Source organism: Salvelinus fontinalis, chromosome 29 (assembly GCF_029448725.1).
Source record: "Salvelinus fontinalis isolate EN_2023a chromosome 29, ASM2944872v1, whole genome shotgun sequence".
Classification (NCBI taxonomy): Eukaryota; Metazoa; Chordata; class Actinopteri; order Salmoniformes; family Salmonidae; genus Salvelinus; species Salvelinus fontinalis.
In genome coordinates, this window is record NC_074693.1 from 35,316,221 (window position 1) to 35,336,816 (window position 20,596).

The window sequence follows — 20,596 nt, forward strand, 5'->3', positions numbered from 1 at the left end:
AAAACCAATCTAGTGTAAGTGTTGGTATGCAGTAAAAAAAATATGTAGATGACTCAAGAGACCTTTCAACATTGCGCTGTCATACAAGTAGAATAGTGTCTGATGCAACAAATCTCTGTAGTGACTAGTAGTGACCTACTATAACGATGTCATAGGACTACTATGAGAGTAAATCATTGAATCATTCACTCATCAACAGTAAGTCTAACAGCTGGTAGTAATTGTCATGGAATGTTATGACACAAGCATTATTTTTCTTACCACAACATTATGCATATCATGTCCGAGTCAAACCGTACAGCGTGTTAGTTACCAATCATGGTAACATAGTTGTGTCGCGTGACATCACCCTCTCATTCACTAGTAAATACCCACATCTATACCAAAGGGTTATCCTGTCTCAGTCATGTCTATGTCCTCAGTGATGGGTGATTGTAGAAGGAATTTGCCACCCTAATTATGTTTCAAAACAACACCTTACCTCTGACCTGCATGTAGCAATAGTCTCGCTTCAAGCCATAAAGACATGACTCTGGTCCCAGTAGAAGACGGCAATGTGTGATTATGAGTTACTCAACCTCTGTATTTCTACTAAGCACAACCACAGGATCAAGCTCATGTTATCCATTCCAGTTAAATTTGTTTTAATTCATTTGATTTGAATATTTTGGTCTCAGTTAATCATTTTCGTTATGATATGTCATTTAATTTAGTTGAATGTAATTGAATTTGAGAAAATAGAGGGCATTGTTGTGTAAGTCAGGAGAGGATATGCTGATTAGTCACACGCACACAACTCATTCTACTGGCAGGGAGGTCCTAACCCCTGATATATTTAGACAGGCCTCATATCCATTTTGAACTCAAAAGCAATTACCATATCTTTGCATATCTACAGTAGGCCTGCTGAAGTGGACAAACTGCTTGTTGGGCTGGGTACATTGATGTTCCTGAATTCAACAAAGCGCAGTTCAATATTGTTGCCTATCAAAATGCATGGTGGTTATTTCTATTTGAATTGTTCAACATAATGTTTCTAAACATAGTCCATTCATAATCGGTTCAAAATGTTTGCAACACGTGCCGACCGATGTGTCTCTTAACAGTTGCTATTTGCTGAATTCTGGATTGGCCATGCGGGTGCTACAAGTCTTATCAGTGATTGTGGCTTGTACGACCTGTCAAACAGGCTAGTGAGTAATACAAATCAAATGCAGCACTCTCTTTCATTACTTGAAACAACTATGGATATTTGCCTTGTGATATAATAGTCCTAAATTGACAGGTCGATGTCATAACATTTATATCCGTCTGTACTAAGGCAAAGATTTTTGTTTGCCAATCAATGCTGCTCATGGTTTTATCGGTAATAACTTTAAGGCATTTTAGTTACACTATATAATATGACCAAACAGGTGCAGAATACCGCAAACACTTAAGATATGGGCAACATAAATAATCTATTTAGCACCTATATACAGGCAAGGCTGGGCCTTATCAATTGGTTTGTGTCCCTCTTTTCCAGCTGTTCATTGAGAGTAACTTAAAATGATGGGCCAAATTTGAATCTCGACATGGCATGAAAAGGAACCTGCTTTTGAAACTGGTGAACATTTGTGTGGCAGTATTGACTGTTTTCCCCTGAGAAAATCAACAACACCACAAGGTAATTTCTGTTGTAATTGCAATTATAGCCAAGTCACCATTACAAAGGGAAACTTAAGAAAGAATAAATAAATGAAGCCTCCATTGTAATGATTTAATGGTTTGTTACATGGTCCTCCTGGTTTATGGTGTCCTAAGATAGTACATACATAGTTAACTTAGGCTATACAGTGCCTTTGGAAAGTATTCAGACCCCTTGACATTTCCACATTTGGTTACGTTACAGCTTCATTCTAAAATGGATCAATGTACACACAATACCCCCTAATGACAAAGCAAAAACAAGATTTCTAGAAATGTTTGCTAACTTATTACAAATAAACTGAAATATCACATTTACATAAGTATTCAGACCCTTTACTCAGGACTTTGTTGAAGCACTTTTGGCAGCGATTTCAGCATCAAGTCCTCTTGGGTATGACGCTACAAGCTTGGCACACCTGTATTTGGGGAGTTTCTCCCATTCGTCTCTGCAAATCCTCTCAAGCTCTGTCAGGTTGTATGGGGGAGCGTTATTGCACAGCTATTTTCAGGTCTCTCCAGAGATGTTCGATTGGGTTCAAGTCCGGGCTCTGGCTGGGTCACTCAAGGACATTCCGAGACTTGGCCCGAAGCCACTCCTGAGTTGTCCTGTTGGAAGGTGAACCTTCGCCACAGTCTGAGGTCCTGAGTGCTCTGGAGCAGGTCAAGGATTTATCTGTACTTTGCTCCTTTCATCTTTCCTTCAATCCTGACTAGTCTCCCAGTCCCTGCCGCTTAAAAACATCACCACAGCATGATGCTGCAACCACCATACTTCACTGTAGGGATGGTGACAGGTTTCCTCCAGACGTGACACTTGGCATTCAGGCCAAAAGTTCAATCTTGACCAGAGAATCTTGTTTCTCATGGTCTAAGAGTCTTTAGGTGCCTTTTGGCAAACTCCAAGCGGGCTGTCATGTGCCTTTTACTGAAGAGTGGCTTCCATCTGGCCACTCACCCATAAAGGCCTGATTTGTGGAGTGCTGCAGAGATGGTTGTCCTTCTGAAAGGTTCTCCCATCCTTACAGAGGAACTCTAGAGCTCTGTTAAAGTGACCATCGGGTTCCTGGTCACTTCGCTGACCAAGGCCCTTCTCCCCCGATTGCGTAGTTAGGCTGTGCGGCCAGCTCTAGGAAGAGTCTTGGTGGTTCCAAACTTCTTCCGTTAAAGATTGATGGAGGCCACTGGGTTCTTTTTTGTTTATGTATTTTTTGTCTCTCTCAGCCCCGGTAAGCCCATGCATTAAGCAGGCCCTTTAGATAGGTTACAGGTGCAGCTGGGGCAGCAGCTCCAGCGCACAGCGTCATGTATTCCTGACATCATCAAGCATATGTTGCATATAATGTGGAGAGACCAGGCTTATCAGCAGTTGAGTTGAGAGAAATAATCTAAAGGAAGCATTGTGGAAATATCTAAACTTCTGTATGTGTATTCACATATGAGTATGTCACTTTAAAACTTGTTCATACGCTGTTGCGTCAAACTTTAATTGAATTTCATATAGAAGGGGAGGGTTCTATTAAACGCTCTGAGAGACACTTTTGACAGTAGTAGAGCTTTCACACGGTCGACATTCAGTCAGTGTGACATGCGTTTTTGTTGTTAGTTTTTCAGGGGCTGTAATTGCTAAGCGATTGCTGTTGGTCCTTATCTCCAGCATTATTTCCTAGTTGCCCACTGGTATTTACTGGCAAACGGACGTCATTTGCATTGGAGCTTATACCACGAAGTGCTATAATTTTGAACCTATATCATAAAAACGACTTCTGTGTCTGAGAGCTCTTTTGGAGAGGGAACATGGCTTCAAAAGGAATGGAAAGTATGCAGTTAGCGGAGGACCAGATCAAAATTCTGGAGGAGAATTTCACCAGAGTCAGCAAGCATCCCGACGAGTCGACTCTCATGTTGATCGCAGCTGAAAGTGGACTAACCGAGGAAGAGACAGCGGTGAGTATTCAACGATGTTCTCGATTTTGTTTCAACAATGAGAATGTTACGCTCTATGAAGAGATTCGTTTTGTATGATGAAAACAATGTTGCGAGGAAATAAACTTTGCTGAGGATGGGGTGAATTGGCTAGAAACGGCCTAAAATGATCCACACGCATTTATTGTCAAAACTCAAATTAGGTTCATGTGTAATGTGTCTGTCTTTTCAATGTGTAATATAATGTCAACAATCAAATGAATACCTTGTTTATCTTGAAAATAAACATAATTTTGAGAGTTACACATCTTTGGGAACCTATAGTCTATTGGCTACAATGTTGTTGTACATTTAACTTAGTATTGATACATTTCTGCGCTGGCGCAGGCTACCCCAGTGTACTTTTTAAATATTTTTTTCCCACGCACCATTGAACAAATACTATGTAGCAATTTCCAAAGAGAGGCAATTGGTATTTCACTGAACAGGCGCAATGTTTTGATGAGATATTATCGACCTCTATTAGGCTGTGGCAACGATGTCAAAAGAGAATAGCGTGATTCGGACAGTGCTGACAGCGCGCGCGTCCAGTGACGGCTCTTTGGTTCGCATGTCACTGTCCCGCGAGGATGACAGTTTTAAAGAGTATTTACTCATTCCAGAAATTCCAAACATTCTAATATTAAATCTGAACACCAGTGGTCCTTACATAACGTTGCCAGTTGGATCAGTTTTGGATTCAGTCACAACATACATTTAATTGAGTTCAACGTTTGTTGTTGGACATGACTCTTGATTATGCAATAACCAAGCCATTGAGTAACCATATAGTATGACATAAACATATGCAAAGTTTCAGGGTAGGGCCTATCCTTTGCTTGAGGGCTGGGTCAGTGATACTCCAAGGTGTTGAGAACATGGTGAAGTTATACAGACATCTCTATCTAATAGCATTCCACTTATGCAGAGGCTAGTTCTTCTAATTCCACATTTAGGATGCTTGTTGTAATGCACTCTGTTGTTTGTTGTCCTTTTAGCACAGTTGACGGAGAAACAATGTTCAGTTTCAGGGTTCACGATCAGTTTTAGGCTTCACATACATTCATTTGCTGTTGTTTTGGAGGAAGACGTGAGCTGGGATCATTTTATACGCACGTTTCAGATACAGTGGTGTGTGTGACAGAGAAGGACGTAACCAACCCATTGCCTTGAGCAGATTTTGTCCTGCACATTATTTGCATGATCAAATGGAGGATCATTAACAACTATGTACAGATCACGGGAGCCAGTATGACACGACTCTCAAAAGGTTGTCCCTTTCTCTCCTCTGCAAACGGGTTTGGCCTGCTCTCTCCACTGGTGACTGAGTATTTCCATTGTGAGTGCACAAAGTTGGAACAAGCCCAGCCAACTTGACTAGGCAAATGTGGTTCTGGGTGAGGTTGAGTACTTGGCCCTCTGACTTCATTGACAGCGGATGTTTTTAACCACCTGCTGTTGTCTCATTCAGTTTGAACAAAGCACTGGATGTTTGATAGGTCTTACAGTACACCTAAGGGAAAGGGCACACCCTGTTACCACTCCCTCTCGTGCATAAAGAGCATTTGCTACATGTTTCTACCCCTTTACAAGGTGTTTCATACAGTACCTCATTATTAGACCTTCTGTGCTTTCTAAAGCACACGGAGGCAATGGGGTCATGTGGAGTTTATTGCAGTGATTTCTCTGTGTAATCCATCTGGGAGAACAAAAATGAAGCAACATTTTGCTATACAGTGTCGATTAATACTTCTAGCCATCTGTGAATAAGCACCCGTGACAGGTTTGATATAGGCTATTCTGACCCCTTTAGGGCATGGACAATTCAAATGACAATCATATGTAGGTTTTCATTTGGAAATGTACCAATTATTCTCAACTGGGGTATTGCAAAAAAAATAAAAAATAAAAAATATATATATATATATATATTGGCCCACCTGAACAATTTTCACCATCCACGATTTTGCTTAATGATTTGACCATCCATGACATTCTGTCATTGTTTGGAATTCCAAGTTGTCAAGATAATCCACAACAATGATGGCATCATTCAGATAGTGGGGAAATCACAGTTGAGAACGCATTTCACAGTCGGTGACACAGCTAAACCCTGTTTCCAGACATAACTAATTGTCCACAACGTTGTCTGAATGTAGTTGACTACTCCCCCAATTGCCTAGCTGGAAAAATACTGCTACAGAAATTCCCCCCTAAAAATCAGAGTTTATTTGTTTCAGTTGAACATTTAGATGTAAGCAGCCCTGGGTGTTGCTTTAGGAACCTCTTCGCCCTGCATAAGGAAAAACACCTAGGGGAAGAATGTCATTTTTCAGGAATATTCATGTCACAATGACTTAATTGAGTTTGTAACCCGCCATTACCTCACCCAGGTCAGTTCAGGTTTTAAACAAATTGACTAATAATAATGGTATTTGGAACGAATACCTGGTTGAACAATAGCAACAAATCCGTGGTGTGCCGTCATCTGTCTCTGACACCTCCCTTGGGCTCTTTTTGTTTGTTTCAGAAATGGTTTAGGCTACGCAACGCACAGTGGAGACAGGCCGAGGGCCTTCCAGCTCAACTGGGATCAGTGAAAGACTGAGATTGGAATGGCGTAGGAAACCTCCCCCTCATCCCGTTGCTCCTCTGACCCGCCCACCACACCCTTACTGACCAATCCCCCCTTCCTTGAATCATTCTCTCTCTTTTGTATCTAAGCTATTTACTGAATGTAAAGTGTCATGTGAGTCATTGTTTTTTGCCAATATAACCGCCATGTTTACATTATAATAATAAATAAACATATATTATAATATACGTTATGGTAGCCTGCTTTCATAGTTCATGTCATCTGTATAAGGGGGCTGCTGAATGCAATGAGGAAGTAGGGTACAATGACGGGAAGAGTTGGCGGGGGGGACTTTGTTGTGAGGCTTTGTTTTGTGTGTCTCTCAGCAGGGAGCGGGATAACATTGGGCTTTCATGGGACTATAAAAGATGTGAGGCAGCACTCATTTTACGACAGATTCAACAGAATCAGCTGGCCCTGTAACAGGGACGATGGCAAATTTGGAGGGAAAGGCTTTAGACAAGTAAGCTGGGGTTAAGAGCAAACAACCACCAGCAGGTGATGCCACCTACTTGTCGGTTCAGTTGTCACAGTTTCTAAATATCTGTCTAGGGGAAATAACAGGTGAAGGAAAGAGAGAAGGGAGTGATATCCTGCCAACAAACTTAGGGTAATGATGGACTGATTGTGGGAACTGCCGACATAACAGGCCCAACAAAAATGTATACTAACTCGGGAACTTCTGGTCCGAATTAAACTCCCCTCTCTGTTTTACAGTGTGTTATAACAGATAGCTGTGTGGCCTGGCTGCACATACTGCAGTGGTATATACTGTTCTTCCTGTCCCGGTCTGTTTTGTTTCGCCTGTTCAGCTGACTGTGTAAAAAAGAGTCACACCCAAAGAGGAAAAACAAGTGTGTTTGTTGAGAGTGGAGCAGCGAACTCACCAAATGCAGAACATTCATCAAGCTCCAGCTGAACGCATATTGTCCCTTCTTGCACGTCACTCTTAAATCATTGCGTGCCATCTTATGATTTGTGTTGCAGCTGCAAAACAACTAAAATAAGTAAACAAACCAATAAAGAAATGGATATTTGAAGATCAAAGAAAAAATTGTACCCCACCTGTCCCCCACCCCACCTTTATTGATATGTACTGATAACTGGCAAAGTATATCAGGAAGATAATGCTATACCGCTTGTTATATAATTTCCGCACTACAATTCAGTGGAATGAAAGGCCGTTAGCGTTCTATAAGAGGCCAATGTGGTGTGTATGGAATTTGAATGGGCCCTGCATTGTCTGTTGCTAAGAGGACTTAGCAGGCCTGTGTGGAATCTGTCACCCCAAGACTGGTGAGCGTCAGAACCTGGTCCAGCTGGCCCCAGGAACTGACTCCAGAAGTGTCCAAACTGCACTCTGTCCAAACCGCACTTTCCAGGACTCAAGAAGCTGCTAGACTAATACGATTCACATGTGCTTCAATGTATGAGCGACAACAGTTCTCACAAGGAGGACATTTTCTTGTCGATTTTCACTTGATTTAAAGTTCAACCAAAAGGGGCAAGTGAGGATGTCTTGGTTTGTTGTTATCCCTGCATTAGGAGGAAGTGTGTATGTGTGGGGGTTGAAGATGTAGGCCTACCACATATTTTAGATTTTATTTGATCAAAGGGTATTTGAATGCAGCCTTGAATAGTCAAGGATAATATGAGAAGATCTAACAAGGCCGATAAGACACAAAATGGACCATGACATTTGTTTGCATACTTAACTGTTGAGGAAGTGAAGAGTTGATAGGAAATAGATGTGTGCAGACAGCTCTTCATAGGGTTTAAGTGGCTAAATGTGAAAGTAGCTAGTTTCACTCAGTAGCTAAAAATGTGATCTTCATTCAGGTGTTTAAAGAGGGGATATATTTACACACACAGTTTATTACCAATTGCTACATCCATAATGAACTGTCTATAAACTACTTACGGACAGTTTAGAAACCCTTTATAAAAAGTGTAGTTTAATATAGCGTTGCAGTTCTCTGCCAAAACCAGATCAGTCTCACTAATACTCTGCAAGCGTCAACATCTCATCTAACCGGCGGGATCCAGACAGTGAGACAGCCACCCCACTCAGAGCCTATCAGTGTCAGCTGGAGCTTGATGAATGTGTCAGAGCTGGCTGCCACACACAGACAGATAACCAGAAGCATAGATCAGAGCTCCTCTTTAGGAACAGGTGCTCCATGGGAAGTGAGTCAACCAGTGGGAGGCACCAACGGTCATTACACTCCTCCTCAGCCTCCTCCACCTTCCACTCTATCCCTCTTTATCCTGCAGTCCAAGGTCACAGTCATTGCTGGCTTATCCAAGATTAGGTCCCAGTTGGACGCTTGGATCTGATTTGAAGTCTAGCCTCCGAGGTCTGTTCGCCTCTCCGCTCGGGCCCTACACTCATGGCGGCTCCGCCATCCCTCCCGCACCGCTCTAAATCCACATGGCCCCATCGAAAGCCATTGTGTCCACTTTTAGGTAATGCTCACATGTGCCTGTGGTGTAACCGGGATTACGGTGTATTTCAAAACAGAGGTCATGGTGCCTTTTGTAAATTAAACAGTGGTCACAGACTGGGAGGCTGACATTTAAAGCTCCTGGGGAGAGAATGTGGTTTTGAATCAATCTAGGAGATTTCACTATCTCAAGGAAAACACGTGAGGAATCTTTACAACAGGTGGTTTTGATATAAACAGAGAACCCAGAATGATTGAAATGTAGAAACACATGTGGATCCTTTTATCATACCTTTGCTCTCATTTCAAAAGACGAAAACACATTCTTCTGGAAAGAGAGCCTACTGGAATAAAGCAATAGTTTGGTTTGGCTGTTTGCTAAAGGCAATGTAATGTATTGCTTCGATTTCGTCAAAAAGAGCTCCAAGCACACATCTCAATGCACATGATTGCAAAACCAGTGGGGGACAAAAGCGTCCGGTTTTCCCATCTCGGCTCTGGCGCCAAACAGATTTTTTAAAAAGCACAAGACGTTGTCTTATTAGAGACCCCTTGAGTACTTGGTACCCATTTATTTTGCTTTTCTCAGCGGCCATTTTCCTAGTACATTGTGCACCAACATGGACATTGATGGAGAAGAAAGCTCATAAAGGTGGCAGGTCTCTTAGAGGGATGTAGTCCTTATTAAGTCCCTTAGGAGCTGATAGAGTTTGAAGTCGTAAAGTTGCTGTGGCTTGACGGGCTCCCCTTGACACCTGTTGAGAATGCATGTTTCAGTGAGTTCTCTCCAAGGATCTAGAAAACTTATTTGAAAGCATACTCTTTCTCACGTCGCATCTTTCTTCAAACTATAGAAGAAAAACAAAATCTCACATCACAACAACATTGAGACAATGTTACACATTGGTGCAGAGCATCATTCTAGGTCTAGGAATTTAACTGTTTTCCAGCGTGTTGTGTGGGTGACAGTAAAGGAGATGAGCTCACTGGCCAAATGGAGTCCTCTGGATGTCCCCGCTCAAAGAACATTTTACTGTCCCTCAACTTGGGCAGCGAGAGCTGGTCCAGCCTGTGAGTGGTCTGGGCCGTTTTGGCAGCATAGGAAATGTACGTCTCCACTTTCTTCAACAAAAAAAAGAAGTAAAGAAGTAAAAGAAGAATCACTGACTTATGTATGATTTCCCAATCAAACATGCAATTGTGAAAACGACCTCAAGCCTTGAAGGCAACCCCCCCCCCAACCCCCCCCCCCCCACTGCAGTTCTGAATAAGTTATCCAAATGTTATCCAAAAGGTACAGCAACTGTAAACCTTTGATATACACCTTTGGCAACACTTTCATTTACATTGAACTGAATGAATAACTTACCTTCCTTTCTAGGCACTTACCTCCCTGTTGCTTTTGAAGTTGAGGTGGTTCGCTTTGGGATTGGCTAGCTGTAGTAGCCGTGGAGTGGTCTCAGCAGTTCTCACTCTGGTGTCTATGTGCCAGATAGGGCAGCTGTACTCACAACACGATGTGTGAGGAGGCCTGTGGAACCACAGAGATTCTAATATTTCTATATGCAAGATCACCATAAAACAAACACAAACAACACAACATAGCCCTCTGCCCTGAACTAAAACCTCTCATCTTTTCAGACCATTCCCATGGGAGTGTTCCACAGAGGCATGACAACAAACAGGCATATTGTTTTTTTTATATTCGCTCCAGTGTGCAGGCCTGACAGTCCTTTCTAGAAGGCTTGAGGCCAAATGTGCGCTGCTGCGCTTTAAGATTTATAAAAAGACTTCCGTGGCCGTCTCTGAATGTCCCAGGGGCCTGAGCTTTGGACAATAGCCCCTATTATCTCATCATCGTCTCCACTCTCTCCCAGAGCCACAGCTCGCAACTGAAATAACACGTCAAAATATCGGCTTCTTAGGCCAAGGGGCATGCTTGCGTATACTCTAGTATTTAACAATGTGGACTGGGCACATTTTGTTATAGTCACGTTTTCTTGGGGATTTTACCCCATTTCCTGGGAGCTTCGGGACCTGGTCTTAGGTGTTGACAGGCGGACAACACACTCGTACTGGGCCGTCTTGGAGGAAGAACGTAATGTCTTCCTGGAGGAGATCACCTCCTCGTCTTTCCTGCAGGAAAATACAAGCAATTACCGTCCATTTCTTTGGGCTAAAAGCCAGAGGGTAAGAAACTTAACCTCCTGTCTCAATGGACAATTGAAAGGATTAAATGCATCAATAATGATGCAACGTTTTAGAGGGGCGAATAGACAGATCGGACTGCGTTGAATGTGAACAATTTCACTTCACATTTATGCGAGATATAGATCATGACACATTGTGTGACATACCACCTCGATTTCCTGCAGGCAGCTAAATTCACTTTTTCCGTAATCGTATTACACTTAATGGTTTAGTCATAAACTGAACATTTGAAGAATGCCAAATATCTGTCTCCAATTTCTAGTAGGTTGGTGAGGTTATGTGGTGCAACTACAACCACTTGGAACACTCGGGCATTGTTTCTCTGTCAAAACCACACAAAAAACAAACTGCAGCACATTAAAACATAAATTCAACGAGCACAGAAACAATGATGGCAGCTTGCCTGTGGCCAAACTGGCCATTCACTCTCACTTACTGGCAAATGCTGCCTTCTTCAATTCAACAAATAGCTTACTTAACAAGGCAGGGCTTCCTGAGAAGAATTTTGATTGAATGATTTGTCTAATGTTGCTTGCACGTTTAGCTTGGCAGCTGAATGATAACCTACTTTTTGGGGGGTATTATCTAATACAGGTCTGTCTGAACCTGACTAACAGACATTTCTCGATTTTCAAATTGACATCTCTGTAGCAGTCACCCCCAATGAGGATGCAGGAAATTGGCAAGTAGCCTTAACATCCCTTTTCACTCTGGAGGACCATTTTCTTCGCTTGAGCTCAGAGCCAAATGTACTGTATATTACACAAGCTTATAGAGCAGACCAATATAAGACTTAGCAAACATTTTCACTGTTTTGTGGTGACACTGCACAATAAAATGGTAATGTATTGAGTATACCTACTTACAGTGCTTTTTTAGTCAAACTGTTGGCTCATACTTTTTTGAGAGAGTCATCAATAATGTTCAGCCTGGGTGTAATTAGTATACATGCATTACCTCAGGTGGTCCTCCCATGCTGAGAAGTCTCTTTTGTGCTTAGCTAGGTATTGGATTCTCTCTGTTGGAACTGCAGCCAGCGCTGAGTAAGACAGAGGCCATATTGACTCCTGATTTCCCCAGGTAAGCTTTGGACTAGATCAATGAGGAGATCAACTTTCAGGGGGGAAATCAGTCAAATAAACATCACTATGAATGCTAACGTATAAACAAAAAAGTACTTGCTTGAATGTTTTTTTTTTGTTGCCACTGATAGACTTGTCATAGAAACATGTCAAATGTAATGAGCATACAATTATTTGCAAATGCCAATACTCAAAAAGTAGCCTACTCACCAAGGTGTTGTGACCCACACTGTTTTGTATTCTTTGTGTTGTGCAAGTTCCAGAATCCTACAAGAATGTTTAATTTCTTTATTACCTGTTAAAATGGATCTTGACAATACAAAGACAACCAACAACTAGACAGTAGTTGTAGTACCTTACTTTCTTTGCACATCAGTTTGATCTGAAAACAAGGAATTCATAAAGAAAATATGTGCACCTGTTTGATGGACATGATCTCGATTCAAGTCCTACAAAAGAGAGGATTGTTCAGAGAATAATACGCAATTGGGTTAGCCCCTCATGATAAAAATGGAAATTCTATTAAAACATTTTTACAAAATTTAAGGATAACATTAAAATGATGTTCAACATAAGCATTCGGACAACATGGTCCCCCCCATACGTACCTTTTTTCCCAGATACCATATCTGCCTGTGGAAAGTCTTTATAAATGTACCCGGTTGAATTCACCTGCTGGGTCACAATGGTCTGTGTTGTTGCTATGGCATTGGGAGTCCCTAGCAACTTATCACATGGCAGGACTGGACTACTTGAGTGTGGCGGGTTGAAACCGGAGTGTACAAGCCCCTCTTGGGAGTGCGTCCATCTTCTTTCTTAAGAGTTCCGATCCAGGACGTCAAATGAAAAGTGATATCGGAGGTCAACAATGACATAAATATTTATGGTTAGCTATATTTTAACTCCAAAAATAAACATATAGATATTTATATTTGAGGAGAACTAAATGTCAGCATAAGCCTATAGACAACAATTTGAGACACACAGGTATTTATAACCAGGTTTTTAATTTACATCACCAAGTGTGACAAAACAGAAAAAGAGTGGGGGGAAAATGAGGTATTTTATGCTTAAATGACAGAAACAGTTTGGAGGTCTGTTATAATCATGCCATACAAATAATTGTTCCATTGGTTTTTGAAATTCAGTAGTGCACTTCATACCTGCTTATTACTCAAGATTATACCGGTAGTTTTACAAGTGATGAACATGAAAATGAGTAGCACATTTTGTGCTCACATGTAGATTTATTCCTTAGTGCATGTAAACGATTCAACCTATACCAAGGCAAAACATTGTTAGCCAAATGCCCAGACACAAGTGAATAATGATACTTTGGAATTGTTCAGTTCTTCAAAATAATTTTTGGGTTGATTGCTTTGTTTAAATAAATATCACATCGGTTTTAAGAAAATATAACTATGTAGCAAGGTCCCTTTAAGACAATATAGTCAATACATCACGTTCCTATGCAAAATATAAACAAAAATAATCCTATGTACCACAAAAGAGTCTTCAACATACTACCTAACAACCATTTGTCTAAAATGAACCTGCATTATGCTCTGCAAGTTGTAGATAGCTCTACGAGAATAATCTTTGATAACAACAAAGCATTATCTATTCAATCCCTATAGGTAAGGATGTTGAGACCATCCTTGAAGTATTGTGTCTGAAAGTGAAAAACTACAGAGGCAAGTAAATGATAAACTCTGTGCTATTGTTCATTTGTGCTAATACAATTAGTGAATGAGTTTGACCATAAGAACCTTGTCAGCTTATGGCTTCTTTGGATGTGAATGAGGCCTTTCACTATCTGTCAGTAGAGATTGTAGCTAGTGCTATCAAAACAAATGAAGGCAAGCCAGGACGGGGTGAAACTAAAGTAACCTATCACTTCTCAACCAGTGGGTCATTCATATCTGATGACTAGATGGTGAGTCTATCTACCATCCTGCACTATTTGAATGATCAGGTCCCGTGCGTCCTGCACAGCAGAATTCACCTCGGTGTCCCCCTTCCTTACATGGGTGCCGATGAGGAAGAGCTTGCGCTGGTCCCCCACCTCCTCCAGGGACAGGGCTTCATGGAGTGTTGTGATACTGCAGGCCCCCTGGTTATCCTGGAGATAAGGGGAATAACGGGAACAAACCCAAGGTGAGACACTGGAGCAGGTGCAGTATCTCACAAGGATGAAAAAGAGGCGACGAGGAAAGGAAACGCCACAAGACTATTGAAATGCAACTCTTGGCTCGTTCTCACGTCTGCCCTGGGTTCCTCACATCCTTCCTCGCCTCATTCTTAAAATGCTTGAAAAAGATCCAAGGTTACTCCCCTCTGACATTCTCCTTCAACGCGTTTTGAGATGGAGGCGAGGAGATAAGACGTGAGGAATCAAGGAAAGACAACTGAGATGCAAGCCCTAAATCAGTATGTCAGTCTCACCTGCTTGTTGGCTAGTACCACTAAGGGAAGGTAGAGGTCGGTTTCGAGCAGCTCGTGAAGATGCTTCTTAGCCAAAGGGAACTGGGCTGCGTTGGAAGAGTCCACCACAAACACGAGCACCATAGCCTTGCACATGTACCTCTTCCAATAGGGCTGCAGATTCTCTGTGCCACCAACTGCAAAAGATGGCATGTTTTTAGTTCATTTCTTCACCATAAGGTATCAGAGCAGTAAGTCATTTTTTAACATTTATTAAACACAAGAAAATACTATGAATGCATATCGAGTGATGAACTCATGTTGGTTCTTCATATCATGGTCATCCAGATGATTATCAGTAACTGTACTCAATATTGTCATGTGCAAGTTGCATTTACTTTCTAGGAACTCAATCTGCAGGTCCTCTCTATTGATGGAGACGGCATTGAACCCCTGTGTTGGGGTCACATCCTGCTCCAGACTCCCCGAGGCAAAGCAGTGAAGCAAGCTGGTCTTCCCTGCCCCTTCGAGGCCAAGCACCAGGACTTGCTTTCCTGTGGCCTTTGTCTTAGATGGCACATAATAATAAAAGCACATCAGATTCACAAGTTAACACAACCCAGATAATAATATATTTAAATATGGCATATTAATACTTTTCTGTAAGTGCTGATCTGTAATCATGTGAACATTTATAAAGCTTGGGCCATGATACTGGTCATTGCAAATAGTGAACCATCGATTTAAGCCCACAATTAACTTTTATTGCTTCATCTTTACTTCAGCCTTAGTTTTCTATCACATAGAAGTCAAAGAGACTGAAGGGGGCTTAACTGAACTGTCACATTACATCAGCATGTGGTCAGTTCGAGCTAACCACTGCCTGAGTAAGAATAGATAAAACAGTGTGGCAAGATTATAATATCAAGATAAGACTTGGACCTAGCTACAGTTTGTACACCAGATGTGTGATAATTGTGGTTCCTTTACTGGGTGTTACAGGTTAGCTTATACAAAACGCCATTAACTATCCTGCTGGCTGGAACAGCACGAGAGAGTTGAGCATGGTTCAGTGTGTATGTGTTGCGCTCATTCGCCAAGTTGTAAAGGCAAGCAGAGCAGAAACGGGATACTCTTCACTTGACTGATGTAGCTGGCAAGGTAACCGCGGTTGAACTTTTAACAGAAAAAAACGTGTGGTTTTTTTCAGTGCTGAGCTAGTATTGTAACTGACATGTAACGCTAGCTAATGCTTCATCCCCTCAACTGAGGTGAATGAATTATCTACGTTAGCTATTAGCTAGCACAGCCAGGTCAGCTCTAACCTCTAGCTATCTGTCAGATAGATAGTAATAATAGCCAACTCATATAGCTAACAGCAGTTGTTTGCATAGAAATGTTTTGTAGCCTTTGTTTGGTCCCGTTTCAACAGAAGTAAATTAACTTGGCTAGCTTTCGTCAGTTGATGTACAGTTAGAGAGAGCTGGCCAAAAGTTGGCTAAAGTTAGCTATTATTTTTGCCTCAGTCACACTAGACCTGAATCAAATGATGGAACTATCAGCTAAACGATTGAAGATTTATATTCTGGCATTTTTTCAGTGCAATGTACGTTTTTATTAGTCAGTATGGCAATGTAATGTTATTGATCTGTCAGTTCCCGAGCTAATTCCCTACTTTTCACACTGACACAGTAATAAACAGCTCTAACGTTAAAGGCTTCACTGTCATGGTGCACAGTAGAGGTCTGCGCAGGACCGATTTCTTCATTCCGCTCCCGCCCCCATCCGCAGCTTTTCATACCGGAATCCGCGTCAGCTGTTGGCTTTCTGTCTGACTCCCACCCGCTACCCCAAGAACTGGTCCCAAACCCAACTGCAGTACTGCAATGTTATTATAGGCATATGTGACACAGCTCACATGCCAGCCCTGGTCCCATTAATTTTGCGCCCTATAGGGAATATCAAATGCAAAAATTACGTAAGAAATTGTTTAAATTACTAGAGATTCTCACATGAACCTTATATTAGGCTATCTGTATTACTGGGCTATATCAGCCAATATGCTAGATGTAGTTTGAAGAGAGCAGAGTAGGAAAGACTTCCACATTCTCTTGAGTTCTTTTTATAGTTACCTTTTAGGAGTGGGAAGATTTCCAGACTGAGAAATATGGGTGATCAATATTTAGGCCTATTTCTAGGAAACGTAGTAAGTTATTTAGGAAGTACATTTCCTTGGAAAGATAACTGCCCGTGCTTCTCCGCCCATGTATAGGCTATAGCCTACTCTATTTATTTGAGACCACACCTGATCTCACAGGTATGTCTACTGAACTGGAAGCAGCACGAATGATGGCACGCACAGTTCATTTTTCATAGGCTTATAAGATATAGCCTATCTTTTAGGAGGACAATTTGCAGCCAGAGACAAATAAATAGTTAATAAATCATTATTGAAAATGTAAAGGTGCAACGCTTGCTCACCATAGTAGCCTAACTAATGTGCGAGTTGTGCCTTTTCTTTTTCAATGATTACATTTTTTGATTGCACTTCCGACTCACATTGTTTGGGCGCTCTCCTTTACTCCATTATCAAGCCTATTTATTTACAGACAATTTAGTAAACTACAGTCTAATCATATTTAAGTTAATTTCATATTTAAATGAACTGCCAAGTAATTCCCTGCCCACGTATGCAGCCTACTCCATTTCAATGAGACCACACATACTAAGCGTACTTGAACTCTCATTATCAACTAGGAGAGGTAGGCCACTTAAAGATGGCAAACCTTGAAGCAGCGAATTCAGTGTGTAAATAATGCGAAAAATGTGCTTTTAATACAATAGGCAGGCTAACGCATACAAAGCAGAAAGAGGACCGTTTCCAAATAATCTGTGGATACAAAAATGCTTTCATCCAAAAGTAATCTGTCTGACCGCACACAGCATGAGAAATGCAGACCGTGCCGCAATGATCTCTGTCGAGACCCGCATGTCCCGCAGGCATCCCGTGGGATGGCAGACCTTGAGTGCAGTCAGTACACAACACTGCTCATCATGTCTTAGCAGGATCAGATGTGACAGGGGTCCCAGCAGGGTCACACAGCCAGGGAAGACCAGTCTACAGAGCTCAGGTGAATTTTGCAGTATATTAACAATATCAGTGAATGATACAAAGTTCCATCTTGAATTGATGGGTAGACCTACAGTAGCTACAGGACAGCAGTTTAAGCTTAAAGTTACAGTCTAGGATCTGTGAATAATAGTCATTTCCATTATTGAACAATTAATTATATTCTTGGATAATATAATGTATAAATGTACACTAAGGTAATTCTTTGTCATGCTTCATCTTTTATTTATTTTACCTTTATTTAACTAGGCAAGTCAGTTAAGAGCACGGATCAGATGGTGACAGGGATCTCAGCAGGGTCAGGCAGCCAGGGAAGAACAGTTTGTGACGGAGCGGAGGTGAATTTTAAACCAATAGCCTAACAATGAACAACTTGAAAAAAATACAGACTTTTGATTTTTTATTAAGACATCCTCAATATCAAATTTCAGCCAGCCCAAGCAGCCTGCACGCCCGACCCACACCAGTCTAGTCAATAACTCAACTCTCTCGCAACACAATTTCCTTCCCAGTTCCCACCATTCATTTTTTTCAATTCCCAAGGAAAATATTGGAAATAAAATAGAAAATATTGACCTAGCTCAGTCTTATTAATCCCTTAAACATATTTAATAATGATCTCTTACCTAGCTTGATGACTGTGGGCATTTTTGATTACTTTTGTTCAAATAGAGAAGGCATATTGGATTATGTAGAAATGCAGGAAATTAGCTTTAGATGCCCCAAAAAGTTCCGCCAGGTTATGCCCCCCACCCCCCGCTTCTAAAACCAAAGTGGCGCCCTTGTATACAACTGATATATTGCCTATCTATGGACCCTATTTATTATAAACTGCAAATGATATGTGCCTCTAGTTAGCAAGTCTATAGTTTGAAAAGTTTAACTTGTTTAATATCAACACAAGTACTTTTCTGTGGCGGCGAGGTAATTTCCAATAACAACCACAAACATCCGTCAAGTAGGCGTGCCTCAAAAAAGACATTTTGTAAGCACAATATGACCAAAAAAGTACCTCTGTTACGATTGTTGGTGTTTGCTGTGTGGGTTCTGGTGCTTTTTGTGCTTCTTTCCTTTTCTCCTTTTCTATTTTCTCTGGTTCTTGCTTTGGCTTTTCCCCCGAAGACACATAAGTCCAGATGACATACGCAACTCCTCCGGTTACTGCAAGAGCAAGACCCACGACCGCAGCTTCTCTGACAACAGGCATGTTCGAAACAATGTTACGAAATCTCGGAGAACTGTTTCACATTTCTTTATGCATCGTGATAATCGTTACGTATCAATAAGTTTGCATCCCCCAGTTACAACAAGTAGATTAAGCTCTCAATGCGATAGGGGATATCCGGATGCTTAGAGCACACAGGAAGTAACGTTAAGGCGCATACAGAAAATAATGTTTGCAGGAGCTAGAATAGATGAATATATATAGATACAATATAATACATTTTCTAAATAAAAAACATCAAACGCAAGACATGAACGTTCTACAATGCAGCCAGTCACTGCTACACTCGAACTGCCGAGAAGACTCATGAGAGTGGTTTCGGCTCATCCGTTTGATTGACATGTAGAGACTTTGCACAAGTACCTTCAAGGGGATGTTTGGCTGCGTTTACACAGGCAGCCCAATTATGTTATTTGTTCCATCTTTTTACATAAGATCTTTTTCAGAGCTGATCTGATTGGTCCAATTAGTGAAAAAATAACCGAATTGAGCTGCTCGTCTAAACGCAGTAGTAGCATCACAATTTCAAAACGTAGAACTGAAAAATAACAGATAGAAAATCAGCAACATGAATGATGCAGCTAAATTATTCTTTCTTGTTTTCATTTCCATAGTAAGTCCACCGGGCAGCGCTTGATATCGAAGAGGGCACACTCTGCGTACAATGCTGATGAACAATGCTGATGAGATGTTCAATGACCAAAAAACAGGGTAAAAACCAATGATATATATACACTAGATGACTGACGGGGGGTTGTGTTGAAGCCACCCTGGTTTCCATCTTAGCACTCTATTGGTAAAATAATATGTTAGAAGCTTTAGAAATGCATTTATTAATCTCTACATTTGTTTTTGACATGTTTATTCTAGTACAGACACCTTTAATGCATACTTATATTACTTTGTGAGCAAAACAAATATATTTTTTTGTCAATTAAAAAAAAAAAGTACTAATGTTACTGTCCCCACTACAACAATACATGTATTTTTGTCCTTGAAATATTTAATTGAAATACTGTAGAATTCCATTTATTCCTATGAAGGACTGCTTCTTCTGAGGAGTGCCAATATGTCTGACCGGTGGCTTCAAAGCCTCTCATTGGCCAATAAATACGAAAGAAATCCAGGATTTACGCATTCGGAAAGTATTCAGACCCCTTGACTTTTTCCACATTTTGTTACGTTACAGCCTTATTCTAAAATTGATTAAATCGTTTTTTTCCATTATGAATCTACACACAATACCCCATAATGACATAGCAAAAACAGGTGTGGACATTTTTTGCAAAAAACAGAAATATCACATTTACATAAGTATTCAGACCCTTTACTTAGTACTTTGTTGAAGCACATTTGCAAGCGATTACAGCCGAGTCTACTTGGGTATGACGCTACAAGCTTGGCACACCTGTATTTGGGGAGTTTCTCCCATTCTTCTCTGCAGATCCTCTCAAGCCCCGTCAGATTGGATGTGGAGCGTCGCTGCACAGCTATTTTCAGGTCTCTCCAGAGATGTTCAATCACGTTCAAGTCCGGGCTCTGGCTGTGCCACTCAAGGACATTCAGAGACTTGGCCCGAAGCCACTCCTGCGTTGTCCTGTTGGAAGGTGAACCATCGGCCTAGTCTGCTGTCCTGAACAGGGTTTCATCAAGGATTTCTCTGTACTTTGCTCCGCTCATCTTTCCCTCGATCCTGACTAGTCTCCCAGTCCCTGCCGCTGAAAAACCTCCCCACAGCATGATGCTGCCACCATCATTCTTCACCGTAGAGATGCTGCCAGGTTTCCTCCAGAC

The 20,596-nt window shown here is 41.3% G+C and overlaps 3 protein-coding genes across 3 annotated transcripts; 1 reads left to right on the top strand and 2 right to left on the bottom strand.

The window, feature by feature from the left end:
* The first annotated feature begins 3,188 nt into the window (after positions 1–3,188).
* LOC129827916 (homeodomain-only protein-like) lies at positions 3,189–6,474 on the top strand. Its single transcript, XM_055889205.1, has 2 exons — positions 3,189–3,633; positions 6,182–6,474. The coding sequence occupies exons 1-2, from the start codon at positions 3,484–3,486 to the stop codon at positions 6,257–6,259; spliced, it is 228 nt and encodes a 75-aa protein (XP_055745180.1). The 5' UTR covers positions 3,189–3,483; the 3' UTR covers positions 6,260–6,474.
* Positions 6,475–7,968: 1,494 nt separating this feature from the next.
* On the bottom strand, positions 7,969–12,735 carry LOC129827919 (uncharacterized). Its single transcript, XM_055889208.1, has 8 exons — positions 12,632–12,735; positions 12,442–12,472; positions 12,234–12,290; positions 11,899–12,033; positions 10,744–10,866; positions 10,120–10,261; positions 9,718–9,852; positions 7,969–9,485 (listed from the first exon to the last, which is right to left on the bottom strand). The coding sequence occupies exons 1-8, from the start codon at positions 12,648–12,650 to the stop codon at positions 9,375–9,377; spliced, it is 753 nt and encodes a 250-aa protein (XP_055745183.1). The 5' UTR covers positions 12,651–12,735; the 3' UTR covers positions 7,969–9,374.
* A 276-nt stretch (positions 12,736–13,011) lies between these two features.
* LOC129827921 (ADP-ribosylation factor-like protein 9) lies at positions 13,012–19,472 on the bottom strand. The gene is made up of 4 exons (XM_055889210.1): positions 18,590–19,472; positions 14,846–15,014; positions 14,469–14,644; positions 13,012–14,145 (listed from the first exon to the last, which is right to left on the bottom strand). The coding sequence occupies exons 1-4, from the start codon at positions 18,782–18,784 to the stop codon at positions 13,966–13,968; spliced, it is 720 nt and encodes a 239-aa protein (XP_055745185.1). The 5' UTR covers positions 18,785–19,472; the 3' UTR covers positions 13,012–13,965.
* Positions 19,473–20,596: the final 1,124 nt, after the last annotated feature.